The following is a 25,124-nucleotide window of genomic DNA, read 5'->3' as shown; positions in this document are numbered from 1 at the left end:
AAACTGGTGTTTCCCTCCCCCCCCCCACCCCTTAATCAGGAGCTCTTCCTCCCCTTGGATCCTTGACTCAGATGGAATTGGATTGTCATTCAGTATTTTATCTGTGAAATTCTTTCTGTAAATGCATGTGTGACATCAGTCTAAATACTGAGTAGAATTATTCCTCTGTTAATAACCTTGATAGGTTCTTTAGGTTCTTTCCATTCTCATCCTGTACATTACCCAAACATGAATCAAAAAGCTTGTGTTGTCTTTGTGTTGTAGATGAAGAACTGTGACACAGAGGCTGTGAACTTCAGACCTACCTCCTGTCATAGCTTTTCAGTGGATTTTTGTTAGATATTCAGGTGTTACACAGTTTTGTTGGCTTAAGTGTCTGTTGTTCCTCCTCACTCTTTTTCAGCTTTCTCTTTCTCTCAATACCAAGAATGAGAGGAGGATGAAAAGGTGAATCTGAAAAAGGCCGGTGTGTTCTCCAGCAATGTTTTTGAACAAGACACAGAATTAACTTTGGGGAGTTCTATATAGCTGTCTTATAAGCCAGAGATTTCCCTTTTATTTCTGAAGTTCTATTTCTTTCCTTATAAAACATCATTAAACTTCTGTGACAAATAAGGTACAGACAATTTTTCTTCCTGGTGGCTCAGTTGATTACTGTTTACCCAGGGGACTTAGGTCAATGGAAATGAAATTACAGTGGAAACCAGATTACTCTGAAAATTCCAATTAGATAGGAGAAAAATTACAAATTCAGCCTTTGACAAATGCAGAGAGCATGTTGTGTCTGTCTCATGCAAAATGAAAACTTGTGAAAAAGTCTTAAGACGTTGACTGTCACAGTGGATGTAGCTGTTGTACTCAGCTATTCATGCTCTGTCATCTCTAGTTCTATTTTGGTTTTTACCTGAGTTTCCAGGTAATGTTTGAATTGTAGAGTTTTGCTTGCAGTTTCATAGCTCTGGCTTTTTTTTTTTTTCCCCTCTTGTCATCAGAAGTAAAAGTTTTGCCACCTTCTGTGTTTTACAACTTCTGTGTTACCTGCTGTGGCTTCATCATTAAGTTGTCTGCTTGTAGTGAGATTATTCAAAGTATTACTGCCAAATAATTTTCCTGACTCATTGCAATCTGCTGAGTATTCCACTGGCTTTATCATAATTTCCAGGACAGTTTGTTGCCTTCACCTTCTCAGACTTCTTGTACTTGGCATTATTTGCTGTGGCTGCTTGATATTTCTTTTATGACTGAACTTGTGCTGTTGGTGGACTGACATTCTTGGCATTTATCACCTGCTAAACAGCTTTCTCTGTGTGCATTTTCCTGTGATACCCATTATGCTTGGGAAGAATTTTGCTCTTTATGACTTTTCTGTGTTGTCATGAGAGATTTGCAGTCATGCTGAAAGAGTTGGTTCTATTCATGGTTATGTGTTCTTCCTGTTTCCTCCTGCATTGTTAGTGTTCATATGGCATATGATGTAGCTGAAAAGTAAAATGATTTTATTGCTGTCCTCCAGTTACCTTTCAGCCAGCTTGGCTTCTTGATCTGGCTGGTGATGTGGTGATGCAAGGGCTAATCCCATAGTGGTGAAAAAGTGGTTAAGATGGAAGCCAGCAGGATTGCCTTTCTTCCCTTCTTGTCGCAGTGGAGACTTCCCTGATTTCAAACGGACTGAGAGGATTTACACTGGGTGAAGGCTTCTCCACATGCAGAAATACAATGAGACTTATTTTCTAAAATTTACCGGGATATAATACTTGTACTGGGGGATGAGATTGCTGTTGCACACTGAGATTCCGACAGTAGAAGTGAATAGATCCACGCACGCGCTGTGGTGGCAAATCCACCTTATGGGAGTTCTGTCACTCACCGTGGTGCTGGTTTAAGCACTGTCCCTGAGAAGAATAGGTCCAATGTTCCTCTTGTCTCTCTGGGCCTGTTGGTAGGCTCAGCTCAGAAGTGGGATCTTTGTAAGCTGTTTTGTGATTGAAGGGAGGGCTCATTAGCAAGGGGGTTTATGGGATTGGCAGTTTATGGGGTTATTTCAGTGCAGGGAGAACAGCAGCAGTGTGTGTTGTGGATTTTTTTTTTATTTTGTGTGTGGTGGGTTGTGGTTTTTTTGAATGACTTTCTGGTTTTCAGATAGCTGCAACAGAATTCTTAAACCCATCCTCAGCCCTTAGGATGTGATAATAGATGATTATTTTCTCCTGCATTTCTCAGTAAAGATGGTTAAGACATGCTTTTCAATAGGCTTTATGGATACAGGAATACTGTGTTTCTGGGACAGTGGTGTCACTTCTTGGTTCTGTGGTGGAGAGTGAACGTAGTGGAAATAATTCTCTTATTTCCAATGCTGCTTTGTTCTTAGTGTACTTTCTAGGGGCTTCTTGCTCCTTTCCAACCTCCTCTGCTATGTATCTTTTTGCATTTATATCAATCTACAGCCTTTTGTGTTGGCAAAAGGAACATGAAGACAGAAGACAAAGCTGCTGTTCTGTTGCCACTTCTTGCTTCCCTATAGAGAGGCCAAGATTTTTAAGGGGAGTTGTTGCATAAGTTCTCTGGAGCAGGTACATAGTTTTCAGGAATTTCTGGGGCATTCAGTCTGCCTAGGAAGATGGGCTTGTATGAGTTAGGTTGGAATGGAGCACGTTTAAGGCAGACAATATTAAAAGACATGAGCTATCATCTTGTAACACCTCTAGGAAGCTTGTGCAAGCTTGATTTCTCAGGCTAAGCATCTTCTGACTGAAATGGTTGTAAGGCAGCAGAAAATGTCAAAATGTTTACTTGCAGTTATCTGGCATGGAACAGTATAAAAACCGCCAGGCTGAGTAGGCAGTTGGTACTTTGAAGCTAGTTGGAAGTTTGGCTAAGTTTATTAAATAGTTGTGAAGAAGCTTATTGAAACATGAATTTTAATGCTGGTGCCACTTTCTTCTGTATTAGGGATATTTGAATTACACTTGACAATGATAATGGTAGAGTTTGGGTACTTCTGCTTAGTTTGTGCTGATTAAACATTACATGAAAAGCAGAGTTTTAAAAAAAGTGAAATTAAAGCTAGTACAGTAACAGGAATGCTTAGATATTTGAATTTAAAGCATTTAAAAATATCTCAAAGTTTCACATTTCACAAAGTTGTTTTTGTCATGATTCAAGAATGAAATCTGCTTCCAGCTTAAATACCTGTGTTAGGTGCTGTATCGTGCTTTAATTATTTACAATTAACCAAGCAGTAAGTTGTGAAGTTGTGTTGGTTTTATACATTGTGTGAAAATTTCCATAATGTGTTGATAATGTCACAGAATATTAGATGTAACGACTACTATTAATTAACTGATTTTCATTAGTACAGTATTTAACATAGTTTAGAGAAGCCATTATGTTTTCCATAGGGAACATGAAGGGAGCCAGAAGGGCTGAGCCTTATTTTTGCAGGCCAGTTTTAAACTCCACTTTTCTACCAGAATCTTTACAGTCCAATTGCAGTGCTGGCATCGGGTGCTGCACACCACGGTGACACGGAGCTGTGCATAAGCAGGGTTTAAGAAACAGTGCACAAGTATCATGTAAAAATAATGTTGTAGTAATATCCCTAATTTACTGGCTGAATGACTTCAGCCAACATTTCAAATATTTACAGTCCTGAGTTTTGCAAAGCCTTAAGTGCAGTATACATACTATAAATAAGGCCATGTTTTAAAGCTGCAAGTGGGACAAATCTGCAAGATGCCATTATCCTTCCCTTCAGATACTTGAGAAAGCATGAAGGTAGCAAAAGTCATTCAGCACATACCATTTGCATCGTAAAATGCATGAATTTAATCAGAAATTACAGAATCTGCAATGTGTTTATGTATCTCAGGAAGAAACCAAGCCTAGGGATGGCACTGAATATGAGTGAGGATTTGGACCTCGGTATGGTTTGGCACTGTCTTCCAAGCATGGAATGTTGAAGAGTTACTTTATTTTTTACTCTGTTCCATAGGAAGAATTGGAGTTGTGAACACTATTAAATGGCTCTAGTACCTCAAAGGGAGTGCTTTGATTTAAGCTTTTTCTAATTAACTTTTTTAGATTTTTGTCAGCAGTTAGTAATATCTGTAATCCTGAGGCAGTTGGGCTACATGATCATTGGAGGTCCCATGCAGATGAACAAAAGAATTCTCTTCTTAAATATTGCTGTGATAGAAGGAGGAAGTAGATACCTCATGATTTTAGCTTCATCAATCCTGCCTACGAAATTGTGTTTTTAAAAAAAATCTGAACTTTCTTTGTGAGCCCTGCAGCAAAAGCATAATGGAACATCCAAGGAAGTTTCAGAGGTTTATCTCCTGTTTATCCTCTGCTAGAGCTAGGATACAAAAGTTCTTAACAATTATGAAGGGTTTGTGCCCCATTCACAAAAAGAAGTGAGATATTCTGTGGATATCTTTTGGAATTTACAGGACCCATGTTCTTCTCTAGTTAACAGTAGGACCTGACTTAGAGAGACATTATAGAATCTAATGCAACCTAAAATAACAGCAAAACCTTCCTGCATAAATTGCAGAGCAGAAGTACTATCAGTGGCTTCACCACTACCCTCACAGTATTGGATACAAACCCCAGTGTTTTTAGCAAGTTAAAAGTCCAAGCATTTGATGATGAAAGGAGAAAGGAGCCTTGAGCACTGCCAGGGTTGGGCATCCACAACCTCCATGGGCAGTGTGTTCCAGTGTCTCACCATCCTCAAACTGAAAAATTTCTTCGTAATATTTAACCTAAATTTCCCCCCTCTCAGGTTGTGCCCATTACGCCTTTTCCTGTCACTGCCATTCCTGATGAAAAGTTGCTCTCCAGTTTCCCTGTAGACCCCCTTCAGATATTGGAAAGTTGCTGTGAGGTCTCCACTCAACCTTCTCTTCTCCAGGCTGACCAGCCCCACTTCCTCAGCCTGTCTTTGTTAGGGAGGTGCTCCACTGCTCTTAGCAACTTTGTGGCGTCCTCTGGACTTGTTTCAACACTTCCATGTCCTTGTATTGGGGACGCCAGAACTGTATACAGCATTCCTAAGTGGAGTCTCACCAGAGCAGAGCAGAGGAGAAGAATCAAAAGATGTTAAGAGACTACCTGGATTTCAGTTGTTCCTGCATTGTAACACACTTGTCTGATTAAATTTACAGGAAAAAAAATTAAGAGTTAAAAAAAATGAACCTTTACTGTGTGAAACCAGAATTATCAACATGATTTTAACAAACAGGAACACATTCCTAGCCAAACCCTTCACCTATCAATTCACAATTTCATACTGTTAATTTATTACCAATTACATAGATAAAACTATAAAATTACTAATAAATATTGCACATGGCACCCAAATGAACGGGGTGACAAACAGTGAGAACACATCACAGAGTAATGTGAGTTATCTGGTAAGCTTTGCACAATAATATGTGCACTAGTACAGCCAAGTGTCAAGTCATTTGCCTAGAAAAGAGCGCATACAGAAAACTTTGTATATATTGGTGAACATGACAGAAAGCACAGTTGTTTTACAAAAGCAACTGCCTGTGAACACCACAATTGTATGTTTGTAGCAAGAATGAATCTTAGCACTGTTTTTTAATAAAAACATATAATTTTGGTCACAGAACTGTTAAGAAACTTATGAATTACAGCCTTTTACATCTAGAAAAAAAAAAAAAAGTAGCCAAGAAGTTCTCCCTCCACACCAATTTGCTGCCCCAGTGAGATGAGAGTGCAGTGGGATGAATCAAATATCTGAAGCCCATTACAGAACATGAGAGACCATCCATTGCCAAGGTAACCTGGCTCTTCTGGGGTTTGCAACTATTTATCTACTCCCTTGCAGTTAGGGAATAATGATGTCTTTTTAAGATTGCTATTTCTATTCTCTTTGACTTTTGGGCTTACCAGAGAAGAAAAAGAACTGAGAAGTCAGCAGTCAAGAACTACATAAACTGCACTTTTAACTGGCACTTTCCTTTCAAAAAAATCAGAACTGCCAATCACACACACAAACAAAATCAGGAAGAGCAGGAGAACCTACCTTTTCCTCCAGCTTTTGAGAAGAGGTACAGCATTTCCTCCACATGATGTGGCATCTCCTCCTTGGTTCTGAAGCCCCAAATTATAAATACGGTAAGGCATTATTTGGAGCTGGGAGCTTTTAAGCTGTGGACTTCAAGAACAGAGCCAATACATCTAAAATGTGTGTTTTGCAGGTCTTTTAGCTTGTGCTGCAAGAAACATTTGACTGCTTGAATAAGCACACAGAGCTGAGAAAAGCTGATACCACTATCACCTGTATATAGATACACTTTTAATTAAAAGTAATGTACCTACAGAGAAGCCATCTTTAAACAGAACTTCTGAAGCACAAATGGTAAAAGAGTAACATATTCAGTAAAAGTGTTCTTTGTGCAAGTGAAAAGGGAGGATGCCAAATGCTTTCCCAGAACACTGGGACAGTTTTGTGCTCAAGTGCATTGGATGATGAACTTTGCTCCATGGCTTGCAGAGGTGTAGCTGTCACATCCATTTTTGAATTGGATGAATCCAGGACCAAACTATGGATTTAGCAATCAGAAGTAAGGGACCAAGAGCATTTAATCAGTCTTCAGTGCAAACTTGAGACATACTATTTTCTTGAAGTAGTGACAGATGTAACAATACAATAACAATTACTCCACAGATGATAGATAACCAGCTGTGAATATATTCCTTGTCCTTGCCTGAACTGTTCTGTGGCTGCCTGAAAAGGACTGGGTTTGCAGTTGGACCTGAAGTATCAGCTCAATCCTAATTGTCTCTATTGCCAAGAACACGTTTATTGGGTTGCAGAAGGACAGTTTCGTTCATAAATAAACCGTACCATAATTGGAAAAAATATAACTCTGTGAATTGGGTCTGACTGGAACAAGTTATGTTCTGAAGTTGTTTGATATTTTTTGTTGTTTTAATTTTGAAGGTATTTCCTGTTGTAGCTCGTTCTGTTAATACAAGGTAAAAGGAAGTCTTACCCAGTTCTTTGCATGTTCATTGGGAATTCAAGAAAAGGGCTTTCTAATAAGTGAAAGTCATGGTTCAAAACATTTAAGCATTTTAAGATAGATTTTTGCATTTACTAGATAGAAGTCATTTAGTAAGTTTGCTTTACTTAGGTTCCAGTGTGTGCATTTACTAGTGCTTTTTATATTTACTGGATTCTGTTCTTGAAAAGTCTGGGTTTTTACTGTCACAACTACAATTTTCATCTCCCATCATAAAACCCCATATTATTTAGCTACTTACCAGTGCCTTGAATGTAATTTCTTCATTGCTGGGAAATGTTTAGACCAGTAGTTTAAATAATAGAATTTTAGGGGCTGTACATTTATGTCCCTCCTTCCTTCTGTCACTGAGATACACTGAATATCCTTGAAGATGTATTTTGATACCAGTTGAACCAGTGTAACTGCCAGTGAAAGCTCCTGAGAGTGGAGGAATGGTTGTACAGGATGAGAGGCCCAGTCTTGCTTAGCACTTTGTCTGTGGCAGCAGCCTGGGATGTGCACCTGTGGAAAAGCGTGACAGGAGGGCCACAGTTCCCTGAGGGGAACTCTGTCAGTTGTCTTAACATTTGGTGGGTTTTTGTGCAAGGCATTGACTGGCTGCTCTATATTTGGATTTGTCTCTGTTTACTGTCACATGAGCTAAACACTTCTTCAGAACAGGAGCTGAAACTTTTTTCCATCTGGTAGCCAGAACTAAGTGTGTGATCTGAAGGCCTGTCCTTTCAATACATTATTTGTGAAAAAGCATCATGTGCTGTAAGTAACCAGGGGTGCGCTGTCTGACTGTTACATGTCCCAAGAATTACTGTCAGGTGAATGTCTTTTGGAGAAGGACGCTTACTGCTGCTCTCCAGTTCCCTTTCAGGGCCTGGCCTTCAGCAATTACTGCTTTGAAGGAAGACAGTCCTTTGATGTAAAGGGTTTCGTTTTTTATTTAAGTCTTTTAGGAAGTTATTTCACATGGCAGCACCTCTCCTCTGAAGACACACTGACATGCTTGGGGCTGTTCAGCCTGGAGAAGGCTCTGGGGAGACCATAGAACCCTTCCTAGTGTGGAGAGGGGGCTTACAGGAAAGGCATGTAGTGACAGGACAGGGATAATGGCTTTAAACTGAGAGTAAGTTTAGAGTAGACGTTAGTAAGAAATTCATTCTTGTAGTGAAGCACTAGTGCAGGTTGCCCAGAGAAGTTGTGGATGCCCCATCCCTGAAAGTACTCAAGGCCAGGTTGGATCAAAGGAACAGCCTGGTCTAGTGGAAGGTGTCCTGTCTGTGGCAGGGGGTTGGAACTGAATGATCACTGCAGTCCCTTCCAACTTAAACCATTCTGTGATGCTATGAAAGAAGTTAGTATGTTTTGAGCGTATCGGCTTTGTTGCCTTGATGTGCAGAGCCCAATCCTTGGCTTGAATACAGTTTGTTTTGATTACAATTTCTTGGGCTTCAAGTTTGGAAGTTCTCTTTCTGTGCTCTTACTGCTTGCTTAAACTCATGTGAGTGCTGCATGTAGGAGCATCTTGTACAAGGTGAAGTTGGATACTGTTAAGTAGATGTTTCTTAGCTGAGCTTAGTCCCAGCACCAAGTTTTGAAATGAAAAAGAAAGGAATCCTGAAAGAGCTGAAGTATATTTCAGGGCAATTACCCTTTATTTTGTTATCTGAATTTGAGGGCAAATAGAATTGTATGTTTACATGCATGTTCTCAATGTTCCAGAAGCTCATGCTGCCAAAGGACTTAATTTCAGGTGTATTATGTGGAACGATCACAAAAAAAGGTTACTTGAAGTAACCTCTTTTTTAGTAGGAATAGTTTTAGTTTGTAACCATCACAGTTACTCAAATTCTGTCTTGTACTGTACGATTAAGACATTTATTGCTTTGAATTAATGTTGGAATCTGATGCACTTGACTATGTCTCCTATACAGTCACTTCTTTAGGAGGAGAAGGAATTTGAAGGGGTTTTTTTGGTAATATATGCTATTTGAGATAACATTTTCTGATTGCTGCTTATCAGGTTTTTTAAAATGTTGAAAGTCAGATGCTTCTTGCTCTACTGAGTAGTAGCCTAATGACAGGTTTTGCATTAATCATTGAATGCATTTCACTTTCACTGCATGTCAGTGTTAATGAGTGAAATGCCGCGACCTCCAGTTCTCTATTCTGATTATGTAAATAATTTCCTCCTTCCTGAAAGATACAAGGCACAGGGAGGAAAGAAAATGGAAAATGTGTGGGGGTGTCTATATGTTGTAACTACTGAATTAGGTCAGTGTTACAGATTTGGGGAGGTGTTTCTAGTTGAAAAGTCATTCTGGTTGAAATAAAAGGAAAGGGTAGAAATCTAGAATTTTTAAACTAGAATCACATCATAATCCTTGTGATGAGTCAGTACTTATTATGGTTTTAAGAAGGCAGTTCCTAGAGTCCTTTATGAAACAAATCAGTGATACCTTTAAACCCTAAATTTGTATTGCTGCTGTTAAGCTTTTTTGCAGTACACATCCCACTTGTGATGAAGCACATCCACGAGCTCCCGTTTCATGGGAACATCATTCTGTAAATAAATTGCTGTATGGTTGTTAGAAAACTCGGTTGTTACATGTTAAGCAACACTTACTCTAACATTTGTTGTTACCACATGGCAAAATAGATTTTTTGACATATGTCCTCACTTTTGTATAACCAGAATACTTTAGTTGAAGGAAAAATAGGTCTGTCCCCCTAGATAGGGCTTAGGTAATGCTCATGAATAATAAAATGTATTTTGTATTTTTATTTGCCTCTGTCATCTGGCACCTTGCATTTGCTTTTTTCTGAGACTCTGCATTTTAAGTAGCTAATTCAGGGAAAAGAGCTGTATGTAGTGGGGTATTTCAGTTACTTTTGAAGAGGAGACTTCGAGAAACTCAAGTGAAGGCCCTTCTAGAAGTCAGCTGTATTAGAAAAATGTGTTTGTTCCTTTATGATTGCATGCTACGATGCCATCCTTTGTGTTACCCTGTAACAGAGTATTGTGTACATATTTGCTTCTTGCCCACCACTTATCCAGGAACCCACATCTGATTTTTTCCCCCTGGCTTTTGAAAAGGTGCTTGATTTCTCCCCAAAACAAAATTAACCTATTCTGCTGTGTAGGCATGAGGTTGCAGACTGTGGAAGCTGAGCTGAGGTTCAGGTGTGCCGCTGTACTGGATGGTTGAGTCTGGAAGCAGAGGCCCCTCCTGGAGGAGAGTGTGCCTGGTGTCCTCTATATGGGCAGCAGGGGCTCTCTTGGAGCTCCTGGGTGGTGCCTTCTGAATGGGGACCATATGGAGCCAAGAAATCTATAGTTGTCTTTTTCTGGGGCTACTGAAATTCCAAGGAGTCATCTGGAGCAAATACTGGCTTTCACTTATGGCCAAGATCTTAAGACTTAGGATCAGGGTGACAAAAGGAGATGGGAAAAACATGTCAAATAGGAATTTTCTCAGTTGGTATCAAAAGCATGTGTCAGTAGGATTCATTTGACTCACTCTTCATAGCCTCATAAACTGCTTGATTAGCAGTGAAGGAGTGAGTTTGTCACTTAACAGGGTTCTGTGTCCATCTTGACCCTGTGTTAACACATCCATTCTGAGCTTTGGGTAAAGGTGGTCATTTTTTTAAATGTGCCTTGTTTTTCTGGTATAGGGCAACCCTGGATGTATGGGCAGACTGGGGAATGAGGTACTGGAAGGCATTGCTGCAGAAAGGGACCTGGGAGCCCTGGTCAATGGAGAGTTGAATGTGGGTCTGCAGTGCCCCGGCAGCCAGTGGGGACATCTGTGTCCTGAGGGGCATCAGGCACAGCATGGCCAGCTGGGCAAGGGAGGAGATTGTCCCCTGCTCTGTGGTGGCCTTGCCCTAACGTGGTGCACAACGATGTCAGAAAGACGTTCAGTTCATAGAGAATATCCAGAGGAGAGCCACGAGGATGGTGAAAGATCTGGAGGGAAGCTGTATGAGGAGCAGCTGAGGGCGCTTGGTCTGTTCAGCCTGGAGAAGAGGAGACTGAGGGGAGACCTCACTGCAGTTACAGCTTCCTTGTGAGGGGAAGAGGAAGGGTAAGCACTGTTCTTTGCTCTGTGGTGACAGTGACAGGACCCAAGGGAATGGCCTGGAGTTGTGTCAGGGCAGGTTTAGGTTGGATATTAGGAAAAAGGTTCTTCCCCCAGAGGGTGGTTGGGCACTGGAACAGTCTTCCCAGGGCAGTGGTCATAGCACCAGCCTGATACAACTCAGGAAATATTTGGTGAATATTTTTGGGCACATGGTGTGATGCCTGGTGATGGTTCTGTGCTGGGCCAGGAGTTGGACTGGATGATCCTTGTGGGGCCTTTCCAACTTGGCATATTCTGTTGATTCTAGGATAGTGTGCTGAAACCAAAATCAGAAATAGTAGAAATGAGTTGTCTATAAAAACTAATGTAGAGTATTCATTAGAATTCAGCTGGATACAGGCAGTTTGAATTGTTCTGTTGGGCTGTCTGTACACTTATATATACATATGTGTCACTGCATCAGTTTACATTTATTTATAAATTATCAAATTAATTATAAATAGGTATAAAGGCAATTCTTGAGCTGAGCAAAACTGTGCCTTGGTGCGTTGTAAAATTGAATTGAATAGTCTGACTTAAAGAAGTGATGGGAACTGAAAGTTTCATGCTTTATTAGTTCTAGAGAGGTTAAAGCAGTGGTGTGTTCTCCATGGGCCTGCAGTTTGATGTTTTCTCTGAAACATAAATGGTAAATGAGTGGCTGAAAACAGGACTGGTGAACCAGTGCCTTCTAACACTGTTTAAATAGCATGAATTGGATTATGATTGCATTTACAAAAGTATGTTTGTATATTCTATAATTAAAAGGAAAATACCTGAACAAGGATATCCCTGCAATTGAGAACATTCATCTGACTACAAGAAGCACTCAGATGATTTATTGGAGATGGAATGTTTTTAGTTAACTGCAGCATAGCTTGACATTACTATTGTGTGTCTTGAGGACGTCACACAAATTTGGAGGGAGAAGTGATGAACTCCCTTAGGAAGTTGGCCTTTTCTAATGCATATGAGTCAGACAAGTGAAATTCTGTGGAAGCCCTGAAATACACTTTCCTGGGAATATAATTTAAGTAATATGCATGAAGAATCATGATTAGACTCCTAAGCAAACAATCCCTAAATAAGAGGAAGAAAAAAATAAATGAGTCCTTTATGTAAATGTTTTGTGTTTACTAGCATCTACAAAATTCATACTATTTTTTCTTAGATTTTGTTTAATTCTATGAATTTGCAAGATTTTGAGTAAATTGGTTATTTCAGTAGTAGCTTTCTTGTATCTTCTGGTTAAGTTGTGCTGCTTGCCTTGAGCAGAATGGAATTTACAAGAATGCTTTGCCCACATCCTTCAGCTAAGCACAGAAGCAAAATCTGAGGATAAGTTCACACTAATGTCAGTCAGTCTGACAGGAGAGCTGCAGTTTGTCGTGGTTCCCTGGCTGGCATTAGGGTGAGTACTCTCTGGCCTTGCAGTGCACCACTTCAGATAATTGAAGAAACTGAAAAATAATCAGTCTTTGTACATTTGGTGGGGTTTTGTTGTTGTTTCCTTTAGTACTCTGAACCAGCTCACTTCATGATAATTCAGCCCAAAGCATTAGAATAGGTAAGAGATGAAATCAAGCAGCTTGCCCTTGGCATCAGCTCTTTTGGAACTGCAGCTGCTGGTGGACACTTCTGCCTGCAGTTTAAGCCATCCTGGACCAGGATTGCTGCTGAAATGAGCTGTTTTACCATTTTCCTGCTTCTTCGCTACCTCGCGCCTTGTGCCAGCACAAGTTTTTGATGTGGCTGTTCTGTGACCCAGCCCTGTTAAGGAAGAATGGTGGTGATTAAAGAAGGTTTATTGTGGTGGTGGTTGGCTTAGGGCTGTGGAAGAGTGCAGTGTGAGTTGGCAGCAGTTTGATTTCACTGGTTTATGTGAGTACCTCCAAACCTCCATCGGGTAGTGCAGAACTGACTGCATTGAACTGCAGCAGACTGCAGTGCGTGTGTGTGTGTGTATATATGTGGCAGAAAACTTACTCTTGCTTGTACTTCCTACTTAGTGATCTTTATAAACATCAGTAGAAAACTATTAAATACTCAGGAGGGCATTTTTTAAAAAGCACGGATTAAATACCAAATACATTAATTTCAAAAATCAGTTTCTTCCTAAAGAAAGTTTTGAGTTGGAAATGCATTTGTTCTGGACTTAGTAGGCTTACTAAGCCTTATGAATATGAGTTATGAAAGCTAGAGATGGATTACAGTTGAGTGTTTTGAAACAGTACAATTTTATTCAAAAGTAAACATTATTCTAGTGACATTATTTGAGATCTCTAAGTTTGTTGGTGTTGTTAATATTGGAGACTGGGTGGAGTAGTTACAGTGTATTCAGTAAATTTTTATTGTATTTGCAATGCCTTGCAAATTCACACAATATAAGAAAAGATTTTAAAGTGTCTTGGAGAAAGATAACAGCATTGAAACTTAACTTGAGATGAGACATCATAATAAAACACTTGGGAATATGCATAGTGTTACAACAGAAGTTTCACTCCAGTTGTTAACTTGAGGTTTTGGTGATTGGATCAGGAACTCAGCTCTGCCAAATGCATCTTCCTGGAAGCTCATACTTTGTATCACCTTACTTGGCTTTTTTAACTTCTTGGGAACTGTTTTGTTTTATGTGGTGCTTGGAAGTCTGAGTTGCTCTGGGAAATCACATTTCAGCTTCTGTGGTTATACAATGCCTGGTGGTATAGAGTGAAATTGCTGTTATAACTTACTGCATCTCTTTTTGTCTGTATGTAACACAGTGAATATGGAACTCTTGGTGTACCATTACAAGTTCAACAAATCTGATGTCACAATTTTCTTCATAAAATCTGCTTTGCTGGGATGTGATGGGCTTCATAGTGGAGCTGAAAGGCCATTGGACCCAGGCTTTCATAGGCACATGCTGGATAAAGGGAATACAGGTCAAATTCCCTGGGTGAATACTGATGTGCTAAGAGGAGTTTGGCCGCAAGGTCTCTATTAGTCTCAGCTGAGGTAGAATTAGTCTCTTAACTCCCACTGACATCTGCAGTTAGACAGTGTCAGGAGGAGAATATTGCAAAGATTACAAATTTGGCTTTTTAGGCTCTTAACCAGGTCATTTCTGCATAGACCTTGAGCAGTACCATGAATTCAGATGGAGAATCTACTGTAGGAATTCAGGCACAAAAAGAGTCAGAGCAAAGAGCTGCACACATTTACTCTGAACACAGAGTAAACAGACACACATTTGGAATGTGTGTCAGTTTCTCAGTGGTATAAAGGCAATTGTAAGTGTAGTTTCTACTTAGAACATTAAAATAATGTTAAATATTTCAAATGTGACTTTATCAGTTGTATTCAATAAAAAGAAAGAATAAATCTAAAACAGAAGATTCTCTGTAGGAGTGTATTTGTTTCTGTAATGTTCTTTTCCAGGTGTAGATTGAGTTTCCATGCATATGTTAATACAGGATGTTGTCTTTTTTTTTTCCCTCCAGGTTATGCAATGGTCTCTGCAAGATGGCATGTTCTTGAGTTGGAGCTTTTTAAGGCAAGCATATGCTGGTACTTCAACTTTACTAAGTGGACTATAATTTCTTCTCTCACATCAACTACATAAGCAGACAAAATTGCAAAGATCTGCCCTGTGTCGAGTATGACAGCCACTACTCGTGGCTCTCCAGTAGGAGGGAATGATAGCCAGGGCCAGGCTCCTGATGGACAGTCCCAGCCTCCCCTCCAGCAGAATCAGGTATGGTATTAACAATCAGTTCATCTAAAAATAAAGGAGTTTGTTCTCTAGAAATAGTGTTCCTGAATTATTTGAATTTGTATGCTTCTGGAGATCTGTAGTTGTTAGACATTTTTGTGTGCATGTCTGGAAGTACCACAACATTTTGAGGGATGAAGACGGTGGTATTGGCAAAGTAAATATGGTTAGAGAGCATGGCATTGCAAAAAAATGCTCCCTTTTCAGGCAGTGGCATAATTCTTTGAAGCATACCTATTTTGATGTGAAATCTGTCTGTTTTGGGTAAGAAGGCTTCTTGGATTAATACCGGAAGCTTCCTCAGAACTACGTTGTAGAACCTGCCACAGATTGGTAAAACCACACTACATCTGTGAGTTTGGTTTCTGCTCAGTTTTGCAAAAGCACTTTCTGGATAAAGCAGCTTACTCAGGTATCAGCCCTTCCAGAGCAGCTGTATCCGGGTCTCTGTTCATTGTACTTGACTTCCTGAACAGCTTCTCATGTTCCTTGCTTTCAAAAGAAAAGCAAAAGCTTTGATATATAACATCACAGTGTTATGATTCTTTTTTGCTGGGGAAAAAAATACCAGAGAAGATGCAGTATCATGTAAAGTCAAAATAATTTAAGAGAAGAACCACGCTTTGTTATTTTAATTCAGATGAAGATGGTATTTCTTTAATACCATAAGGTTTAGTGATTGCTCCTTCCTGAGAGTGAATTGTACTTTGATATGTGTGGTGGGCTGGCCCTGAACTGCCAAGGAAGTCTCCACTGTCGCTAACTCCTTCTGCCTCAGTGGGATGGGGAAGAGAATTGGAAGGAAAAAGTGAGAAGCTGTTTGGGTTGAGATAAATGCAGTTTAATAAATGAAAGGGGTAGGGGGAAACAAGTGATGCAAGTGCCATCACTCACTACCAGCTGATGATGCCCAACCGGTCCCCAAGCAACAGCTGCCTTGGGAAAAAAAAACCCCTTTGTTTTATTGCCAAGTGTGACGTTCTGTGGCATCGAGTGTCTTTTGGGTCATTTCAGGTCAGCTCTCCCGGTTGTGTCCCCTCCCAGTGTCTTGCCCTGCTAACTGCTGGGGGCAAAGTGAGAATTACAGCATGGGTGTGATTCGAAGGCACAACTGGTGGTCATCTAATCCAGGTTGCCTGCTCAAGCAGGCTTCCCTAGACCACCTTAATGGGGATTGTGACCAGACAATATATCTTCAGAGAAGGAGACTCCACAACCTCTCAGGGCAATCCATTCCACTGCTTAGTCAGCCTCATTGTTAAGTTCTTCCTAATGTTCAGGTGGAACTTCTGTGTTTCAGTTTTTGCCCATTGCCTCTTGTCCTATTGCTGGGCATCACTGGGCACAGCCTGGTCCATCCTCTGACACCTTTCTGCAGATATTGATGAGATCCCCTCTAAGCCATCTCCAGGTTAAATTGGCCCAGCTCCCTCAGCCTTTCCTTAGTGAAATGCTTCAGTTCCTTCATCACCTTTGCCATTCTCTGCTGGACCTGCTCAAGAAGCTCCACCTCTCTTCTGTACTTACAAGGTCCCAAATTGGACACAGCACTCCAGGTGATCCTCACCAGGGCTGAGCAGAGTGGCAGCATCACCTCCCTGACCTGCTGGCAGTGCTCTTCCTAATGCACCCCAGGATCCCATTGACCCTGTTGGCCACAGGGACACGGTGCTGGCTCAGGGACAGCTCATTGTCCACCAGGACCTCAGGTCCTTCTCCCCAGAGCTGCTTCCCAGCAGGTCAGTCCCAGCCCATCCTGGTGCCTGGGGTTGTTCTTCCCCAGTGCAGGAGCCTGCATTTGCCCTTGCTGGATTTCAGGAGGTTCTCTGCCCATCTCTCCATCCTGTCAAGGTCATTCCCAAGGGCTGCAGGGCTCTCTAGGGTATTAGCCCCTCCTCCCAGCCTTGTGTCACCAGAGAACTCGCTGCGGAGGCATCTGCCCTCAGCTGGGTCATTGATGAATAAGTAAAACAGTCCTGGGCCACGTATTGAACCTTGGGGGCCACCACTGGTGACAGGCCTCCAACTGGACCCTGTGCCACTGAGTAGCAGCCTCTGGGATCTGCCATTCAGCCAGTTCTCAATCCACCTCACTGTCCAATCACCCTGTCCTCGCTTCTTGAGTTTGTGAATGCGGATGCTGTGAGAGACAGTGTCAGAGCCTTGCTGAAGTTGAGGCAGACAGCACCCCCTGCTCTCCCCTCATCCATCCAGGTAGTTGTTTCATCATGGAAAGCAATCAGGCTGGTCAAACATGATTTACATTTAGTGAATCCATGCTGACCTCTCCTGATCACCTTCTAGTCTTCCATGTGGGTAGAGGTGGCCTCCAGAGTGAACTATTACCTCTCCAGGGGTTGAAATGAGGCTGACTGGCCTGTAGTTCCCTGGGTCCTCCATCCTTCCCTTATTGAAGACTGGGGTGACATTTGCTTTCTTCCAGCCCTCAGGCACCTCTTCTGCCTCACTGTGATTCCAGCAGTTCTCTCAGCACTTGTGGGTGCACCCCGACAGGGCCCATGGACCCGTGGATATGAAGTCTAATTACACAGTCTCCACCCAGTCTTCTCAGCCAAAGGAAACTTCCTTCCTGTAGACCTTCTCCCCGGTCTCCTGGCTGAGGCAGCAACAGGACCACATCTTCCCATGTATTTATTTTGGTTATGATGTATTTGAAGAAGCCCATGTTGTTACCCTTGATATCCTTAGCCAGGTTTAATTCCAAGTGAGCCTTGGCTTCTTCATTACAGCTCTTCATACTCTGATGACATCCCAGGTGGTCTTTCCTGCTTCCACCTCATGGTATCTCCTGCCTATGTGTGAGTTCTCACAGGAGTTATCAAAGAGAAAAACAGGCCTTGAATCTGTGCTAGCACTCTTCACCAACAGACAAAACACTGATGTGTTACCAGTGCCGTTTTGGTCACAAATCCAAAACCTAGCACCCTACAGGCTGCTGTGAAGAAAATAACACTCCCTGCCAGATGTGGCACAGCAGGTGAAAAATGTTCTTGAGGTTTTGTCTTCCTAAGTCTTGCTCTTATTGTCAGTTCATACTATTTCAGTGTATGAATAATAAGAGACATCTGCATAACGTGTTGTATTTTGCATGGCCCATCAAACTGGATTTAACAATCATGTTCTTTGAGGTTGATTAGGAGATGGTTATAGTAGTGAGTCACTCACGTTTAGCAAACTCTTTAAGAAAGTGTTTTTCACTATTATTTTCTTCTGTGCTTTTGTTGAAAACTATCTCTCTACTTAAAGTAATCAACTTTTCTGGACAACATTTATATAAACTGGAGCTTCAGTGCATTTATTTCACCTTCTGGAAAAATGATCTGCTGAAAGTAGAAGCTGTTACCAAAAGAACCCCACTTTCCTCACTGGGAAAGTAGCTTGATTTTTAAACTGCCAAGATAGAAAAAATATAATATATTTTATGCACTGTTTTTTGTTAATAAATCTGAAATCAATTTATTTTATATTGATAATACTTGAGATGATTCTTTGGAATACATTATGACAGAAAGCTACCAAAACAAGTGGAACACAAGTGCAGGTAGTACTTGAAGTATTTTCCATCTTAATTTTAGACTTCTTCACCTGATTCTTCAAATGAGAACTCCCCAGCTACCCCGCCTGACGAGCAGGGCCAAGCTGATGCTCCACCCCAGCTTGAAGATGAGGAGCCTGCATTTCCACACACAGACCTGGCAAAGTTGGATGACATGATCAACAGGTATTTTCACACTTTTTAAAAAAGGTGTTGATGATTTGTGCTTGTGATCTTGATAGTGGAATCAGAATTTTTATATCTTTGTTTCACTGGGCTTCTTGAAATGCTTTTTTTGTTGGGTTAAACTTGTAAAGAGAAAGAATCTTAAAGCAGAATGCATTTTTGTTTGGGTTGGTTAATGTAATACTTGTCAGGGCATTTAAAAATCTATGTACTGAGCCTATATTTAAAAGCATTACAATGGGGCAAGAATTCTTGATTTTTCAGAAACACAATTTCATTTGGGTTTGTTTGTTTTTGAATATAGGCCTCGATGGGTTGTTCCTGTATTGCCGAAGGGGGAATTAGAAGTTCTTCTAGAAGCTGCTATTGACCTAAGTAAAAAAGGTAACTGAAAGACATTTGATTATTGGACTGGTGTGCAAAGTTCTTTTTCTTTTTTGAATCCCTGGTGAAGGCTTAAAAATTGTTAATGATTTCTGTTACAACCCTGCTGTTGAAGATTGTATCAGAGTGCTATGCAAAATCTTCACAGATGAGAACTTTTAAAAAGCCATGAATGTAGTAGGAATAGTGCCTTAGCATGAGTAGGGAAGTTGAATAAGCTCAGAGATGTAAAAATCCTGTCATTCCTGTCATACCTGTTTTCTGTATTCACTTTGATATCAGACCTAGTGAGTTTGGTTTTTATAGCAGATGCTAAAACTCAGAAATCTAGTTGTTTTTATTTTTTAATTAGTTTCTAGTCTACCTTTCAAATGTCTTGCCAGAATTCTTTTTCAGATTTGGCACTTGTATACTTTTAAGAATATCAGAGAAAAGTTAGAATTTTAAACAGCGTGGCTTGGACTAATAGTCCTACCAGTGCTTGCTGGTGTCTGACTTAGGAGTAAGAGGGTTCCATATCAGGATAATGTATGTGTTTGTTAAATTATCCTGGTCAGATTGACAGGTTTCCCATATGTTCTGGAAAGTTCTGTTTTCCTGGGAGGTTGCTTGTGTTGAGTAATAGCAAGAGTCACAGCAAAATAATTTTTTAGGATATCAGCACTTACCAGCTCTTTGTGTTTCGAGTATAGCATCATACAAAGTGCCTGCTCTTTCTTCTGCATAAGTGCTGGCCCAGGACAACTTCACTTCCATGTTAATAAGTGTTATTCTTAGGCAGCTTTAAGACTAAAAAACTGATTGTGGTCATGATAGTCTGAGTTGTCTTGATTGTTAAGTCTTTTTTGCTTCGGAGCTCTCTGTGGAGAAACAAAAGTTAGGGTGCGTCCTCGTGATCCAGCAAGGATGATGACATATTGTTGCCAACACTGATTTATCAGCTGTAGTTGTGCTTGGAACTGGTGGCTTTGTGTGTAGCTGGGTTTGGCAGGAATCCTCAAGCAAGTGTAGGATGTTCAAGGGATCACATCTGTTCTGAAGAAAAATAAAAAGCCAGCTTTTCAAGAGAAAGTGCAGCCACCTTTGTGTCTGCGTTGTTGGAACAGCGCAGTAAAAAGAAATTATCTGCTTGTCATTTGTGAGAGAGGAGAAGTATGTTCTGCCAGCTGTTAAGTCATCTTTGAAAAGAAAAACAACCCAAAACCTAAAAGCTGTCAGTGCAATGAAGTAATAAGAGCACAATGAGATTTCTAACTACTCCTATCATCAATGTACTTCCCCAAAGCATCGGGCTTAGTTGAAAGTTCCCCAAAAGCAAAGCTTTTTTTTCCTCTTGAAGTTGCAAAAAACAGTGGAAATGTATCCATATGCTTTTGCCCTTTGATTTTAATTAAGCTGTTGGTGTGCAATTCTAAAAAGTACTTCTGTGTTGCTACTTAATTATGATTCCTCTTGCCCTCTAGATAAATTGCTATGTGTAAACGCTAGGATTATTGGATAAGGAAAAAACAAGGAAAGCTCTTAAAAGTAGTTGTTTACTGTGTTATCTTTACAGCTTCATCCTAGATTTTTGCAGGGTTTTTGCTGCTTGAAGTTACATGATGGCTAACATGGTTCCTTTTAAATGACTTCCAGTTCCCAAGGAATATGATAGGGTGTAACTGACACTGTCTTGGTAGCTCAGAGCTTGGCAGACTCTGTTTGAAAGTGGGGTATATATAGAGAAGCAATAGAAATGGTTTGGTTGTGTATATTTCTTAATAGGTTAAACTGCTCCATTAGCTCGGTAACATCTAAAATTCAACCCCTTACTACCTGTCTGTGGGAATTTTTCATATTCTGACAAGATCTGTTTCCAAAAGGAGGAACTGGAAGGACATACTGATAAATAACCAGCTTTTGAATTACTTAAACTCTGTATTTCTGACTGTATCTTATTTAAATTGTGAAGCAACAAAACCTAGAAAGACCCCACTGCATGTTTTTGCCAAGCACTATTTTCTTGTGGTTAGGGCTCTTAAAAAGCTTTTATTCCTAGCACGGCCCATGGCCATCAGCATTCTGGAGTGACTTCAGGGTAGCTACTTCTTTGTGACCCTGGCTATAAAATAAGTGTGATATTTGCATCATCTTTAAATCTTTTCAGGAACTACAATTGAAAGGGACACAACTAAACTAATTGAAAGTACTTACATGAATGAAATGTCAGCATTACCACCTTCAAGTGAAAGGAGCGAATTTGGCAGAGTAGTGTGAATCCTGTTAGACTATGACTTGCATTATTCCTGGCAGATGCACCCATTTATGGAAAATTCTCTTTTTATGTGTAGGCATCGATGTATTATTCTTTGTTAAACAATGAGCCATGAAACTATCAACAGATAGTCTGGAGTTACTTGCTAATAGAAGAAAACCTAGTTGAAAAATAGTGTTTAATAGCTAGACTGATGTTTATCTTCACAATAAATCTGGAATACTTATGGAGTGTTTTCAGTAATGAGATTTGCTCCAGAAATAAATGCCATGGTGAATTGGATACAATAAATTTAAAAGATAAAATTTTTTTTTATTCTAAGGTTTTGGTTTTTTATAGGCAAGGATCTTCTCCACTCTTTCTTTCAGGAGGATTTTATTGCTCCTATCATTTACACTCAGTTTTTAACGTGCTGCCAGAACTTTACAATGTGACACACACAAGCAAGATGCAACTTCTGAAATTTATAACTAACTTAAACTGAAATGAGATTTCACTACACAATATAAACTTTCAGACTTGATCCCAAATCTGTGTTTGATGAATTGCATGGAATGGGAGAGAGAAGGAGGTCCTAGGGACAAAAAAAAATTAAATCTGTGTGTGCATGGACACATGTGCATCCAAAAGTTGGGCCAACCCAGCAATGGGAGTTGTTTCCAGCACCCTCTAAAGACCATCTCCCTCTGTCTCAAGATGATTCATCTGCATTTCTGTGGGACCACTACTGAGTTCCTTACTGAAGCTGTATCTTCTGCATTTCCTTAAAATCGTTATTTTTACCTCTCTTCACTCACTGGTTTTGCTGTTAGCAAGTAGATAAGAGAGAACATGAAGAATGGAAGATAAAGATTGTACTTACTCTTATTTTTGCTAGTATATCTATTGAAGTATGTTGTAAACATGAGGGGAAAAACCAGCCCAAATCACATGTTTTTAAAAACAATTTAAAAATTATGTAAAGGAGTGTAATTTTTTGAGGTAGCTTTACTAGAACATTTATCCAAGGAGTTTTTTGTTCTTTAGGCTTATGTAAGTTTGTTTTCATCCAAGACTTGTTTAGAATCAGTTGTGAAACTTTAAACACCTAACCTTTGAAGTCCAAATGTTGTGATTTAACCCCAGCCAGCAGTTAAGCACCACACAGCCACTTGCTCACTGCCCCTCTGCTGGGATGGGGGAGAGAATCAGAAAGGCAGACGTTAAAAAACTCATGGGTTGGGATAAAGACAGTTTAACAGGTAAAACAAAAGCCTTTTGTGCCAGGAAAGCAAACCAAGGAATTCATGCACCACTTCCCATGGTTGGGCAGGTGTTCAGCCATCCCCAGGGCAGCAGAGCTCCATCACATGTAACAGTGGAGAGACAAACAACATCGCTTCAAACATCTCCCCCTTCCTTCTTCCTCGGCTCTGTAGGCTGATCACGACACCCTATGGTCTGGGATATCCCTGTGGTCCTTTAGGCTCAGCTCTCCTGACTGTATCCCCTCCCAAATCCTTGTGCATCCCCAGCTTACTTCCTGGCAGGGTGGTGTGAGAAGCAGGAAAACCTCAGATCTGAGAGCACTGCTCAGCAGTGTGTTACCAACATGGTTTCCAGCCCAAATCAAAACACAGCCCAGTACGAGCTGCTGAGAACTTATCAACACCAGGACACCAAATCTCTGCTTTCAGCATTTAAAACGTTCATGTAATAACTAACGAAATTCCATGTCTAATAGTTTATTGTTCTTTCTTATTTTAAATAGGCCTTGATGTCAAAAGTGAAGCATGCCAGCGATTTTTTCGAGATGGGCTAACAATATCCTTCACAAAAATCCTTACAGACGAGGCAGTGAGTGGCTGGAAGTTTGAGATTCATGTGAGTTTTTAAAGTTGTGTTTCTGAAGAGCCTGGTAATTTAAAAAGGAAGGAGACTGCCATTGTGATTAGGGGGAGACTGTAAAAACTGGATCTAATCTTTGAAACTCAGTAGTGAGTTGTGAGAAAACCCTTGTATGCATGGATCTGGACAGGCAGTGGGGAGTCATCTTTCTGTCAGTGTTTCACTTTATTGCCTCCAGAGTTTTGGAAGGAAATAAAACATGAGAGATGATCTGGGGAGGACTAGAACCATGTATGTTCCGAGTTTATAGTTAATATTCATTGTACAGTCCCCTGCCACATTCTTACTTGTTCTTTTTGTTTTTATTAACAGAGATGTATTATTAACAACACTCATAGACTAGTGGAACTCTGTGTGGCCAAGCTGTCCCAAGATTGGTTTCCCCTTCTTGAACTTCTTGCCATGGCCTTAAATCCTCACTGCAAATTCCATCTATACAATGGTACTCGTCCCTCAGAAACAGTTCCTGCAGGAGTCCAGCTCGCTGAAGATGAACTTTACGCCCGTCCTCCTGACCCACGATCACCGAAGGTATGAGAGCCTTTCCAGACCCTTGTGTTTTATTCTATGCAGTGTTACCTGATGACACAGCAGCTGTAGAGAAGTGTTTTAAGGGTGGGGCCAAAAGCCCTCCTTATTCTTCTATTGCTAAGGTGTTCTCTTGCTTATGACTCCTGATTTAATGTACATTTCCCCTTCCTACACTTCCTGTCTTTGGCCCACCATCAAACTGTGTCACGTGTTTCTGTGGTAAGCTGGCACAACTCTGCTGGAATGCCATTCCTACTGTGTTAATTGGCTTCCTTGCATTCGCCAGTTGATGGATTTACCTTCTTCCTTAACATGAAATTTTGTAGGTGACAGATTTTGAGGAGGAGATTATGTGATAAATTAGGAATTTTCTTTCCCTCACAGTTTCCAGTGGTGGAAGAAATGTTTTTTAATTGGACATGAGATACCACTGTCAGTGTGGTTTTCTCGGTGGCTTTGTTTTAGGGGGATGTTGAAGGTTTGGGGTTTTTGTTTGTTTGGGTTTTTGTTGTTTATTTATTTGTAATTGTGGTTTCTTGGGGTTTTGTTTTGGTTGTTTTGTTTTTTTTAACTGGAAGTGAAGATTAGCAATCTGTCCTGGTTCTTGAGTCTGAAGTTTTCAGAATTGATCTCCAAATAGCATTGATAAGACTTCAGGAGTTAATTGAATTTTATATACATATATATTTTATTTTTATATATATATATATATATATATATGTATACAATTTTTGGTTTTGTTTTTTTTAACGGTTTTCTTTTTTAGCTTTCTATTTTTTTTTTTAGTGTAACTGCTGACTATTGACTTGTAAGAACCAAGGATAGAAAACTCCAGTGTCCTTGGACTTCCTTTGCATTGCTAGTTGTGTTTAGAAGAATGTTACTTTGCATTCTTAATGTTTTTATATGTGACATTATTACATCCAGGACAATGAAAAAATACCATAAGTGTCAGACTTTCTGTAGTAATTTAGCCGCTAAAGCTGGACCTAAATTACAGTCAATTTTATTTCTAAATATATTTATTTGGATAGCTCATATACAGCATCTGCTCTTTGACATGATAACAGAAAACATCTTGTTGCCTGTTTCTGAGCATTTCCTTAAAACTGAATATGTAAACTGTGTAAAGATTATTTTAAAGCAAATGTTGTTATTAAAAGGTACTTTAAAGTATTTCTAGATGGTGCTTTGTAAATACCAGAAAATAATTATTTGTTTTATTACAGGGTTGGCTAGTAGATCTTATCAACAAGTTTGGCACATTAAATGGATTTCAGGTCTTGCATGATCGATTCATGAGTGGATCAGCATTGAATGTTCAGATCATTGCAGCTCTCATCAAGTAAGTTTTTTTCTAAATAATGATTTATGCATTTGCAAACGTTGGACT

General features: G+C 40.1%; 1 protein-coding gene across 3 annotated transcripts in view; it reads left to right on the top strand.

Annotated features, from left to right (window-relative positions):
* Positions 1 to 25,124, top strand: part of USP9X (ubiquitin specific peptidase 9 X-linked) — a 96,649-nt gene that overhangs the window by 9,495 nt on the left and 62,030 nt on the right. For all 3 annotated transcript variants that reach the window (XM_068179729.1, XM_068179728.1, XM_068179727.1), the window contains exons 2-7: positions 14,662 to 14,915; positions 18,530 to 18,675; positions 18,980 to 19,059; positions 23,064 to 23,176; positions 23,513 to 23,731; positions 24,961 to 25,076. In XM_068179729.1, coding sequence (XP_068035830.1) covers positions 14,820 to 14,915; positions 18,530 to 18,675; positions 18,980 to 19,059; positions 23,064 to 23,176; positions 23,513 to 23,731; positions 24,961 to 25,076 — 770 coding nt within the window. In that variant the 5' untranslated portion in view covers positions 14,662 to 14,819. The remainder of the gene's footprint in view (positions 1 to 14,661; positions 14,916 to 18,529; positions 18,676 to 18,979; positions 19,060 to 23,063; positions 23,177 to 23,512; positions 23,732 to 24,960; positions 25,077 to 25,124) is intronic.

Source organism: Anomalospiza imberbis, chromosome 2 (genome assembly GCF_031753505.1).
Source record: "Anomalospiza imberbis isolate Cuckoo-Finch-1a 21T00152 chromosome 2, ASM3175350v1, whole genome shotgun sequence".
Lineage (NCBI taxonomy): Eukaryota > Metazoa > Chordata > Aves > Passeriformes > Viduidae > Anomalospiza > Anomalospiza imberbis.
The sequence above is the reverse complement of the archived record's forward strand: the minus strand, read 5'-3'. Positions and strand labels throughout refer to the sequence as shown.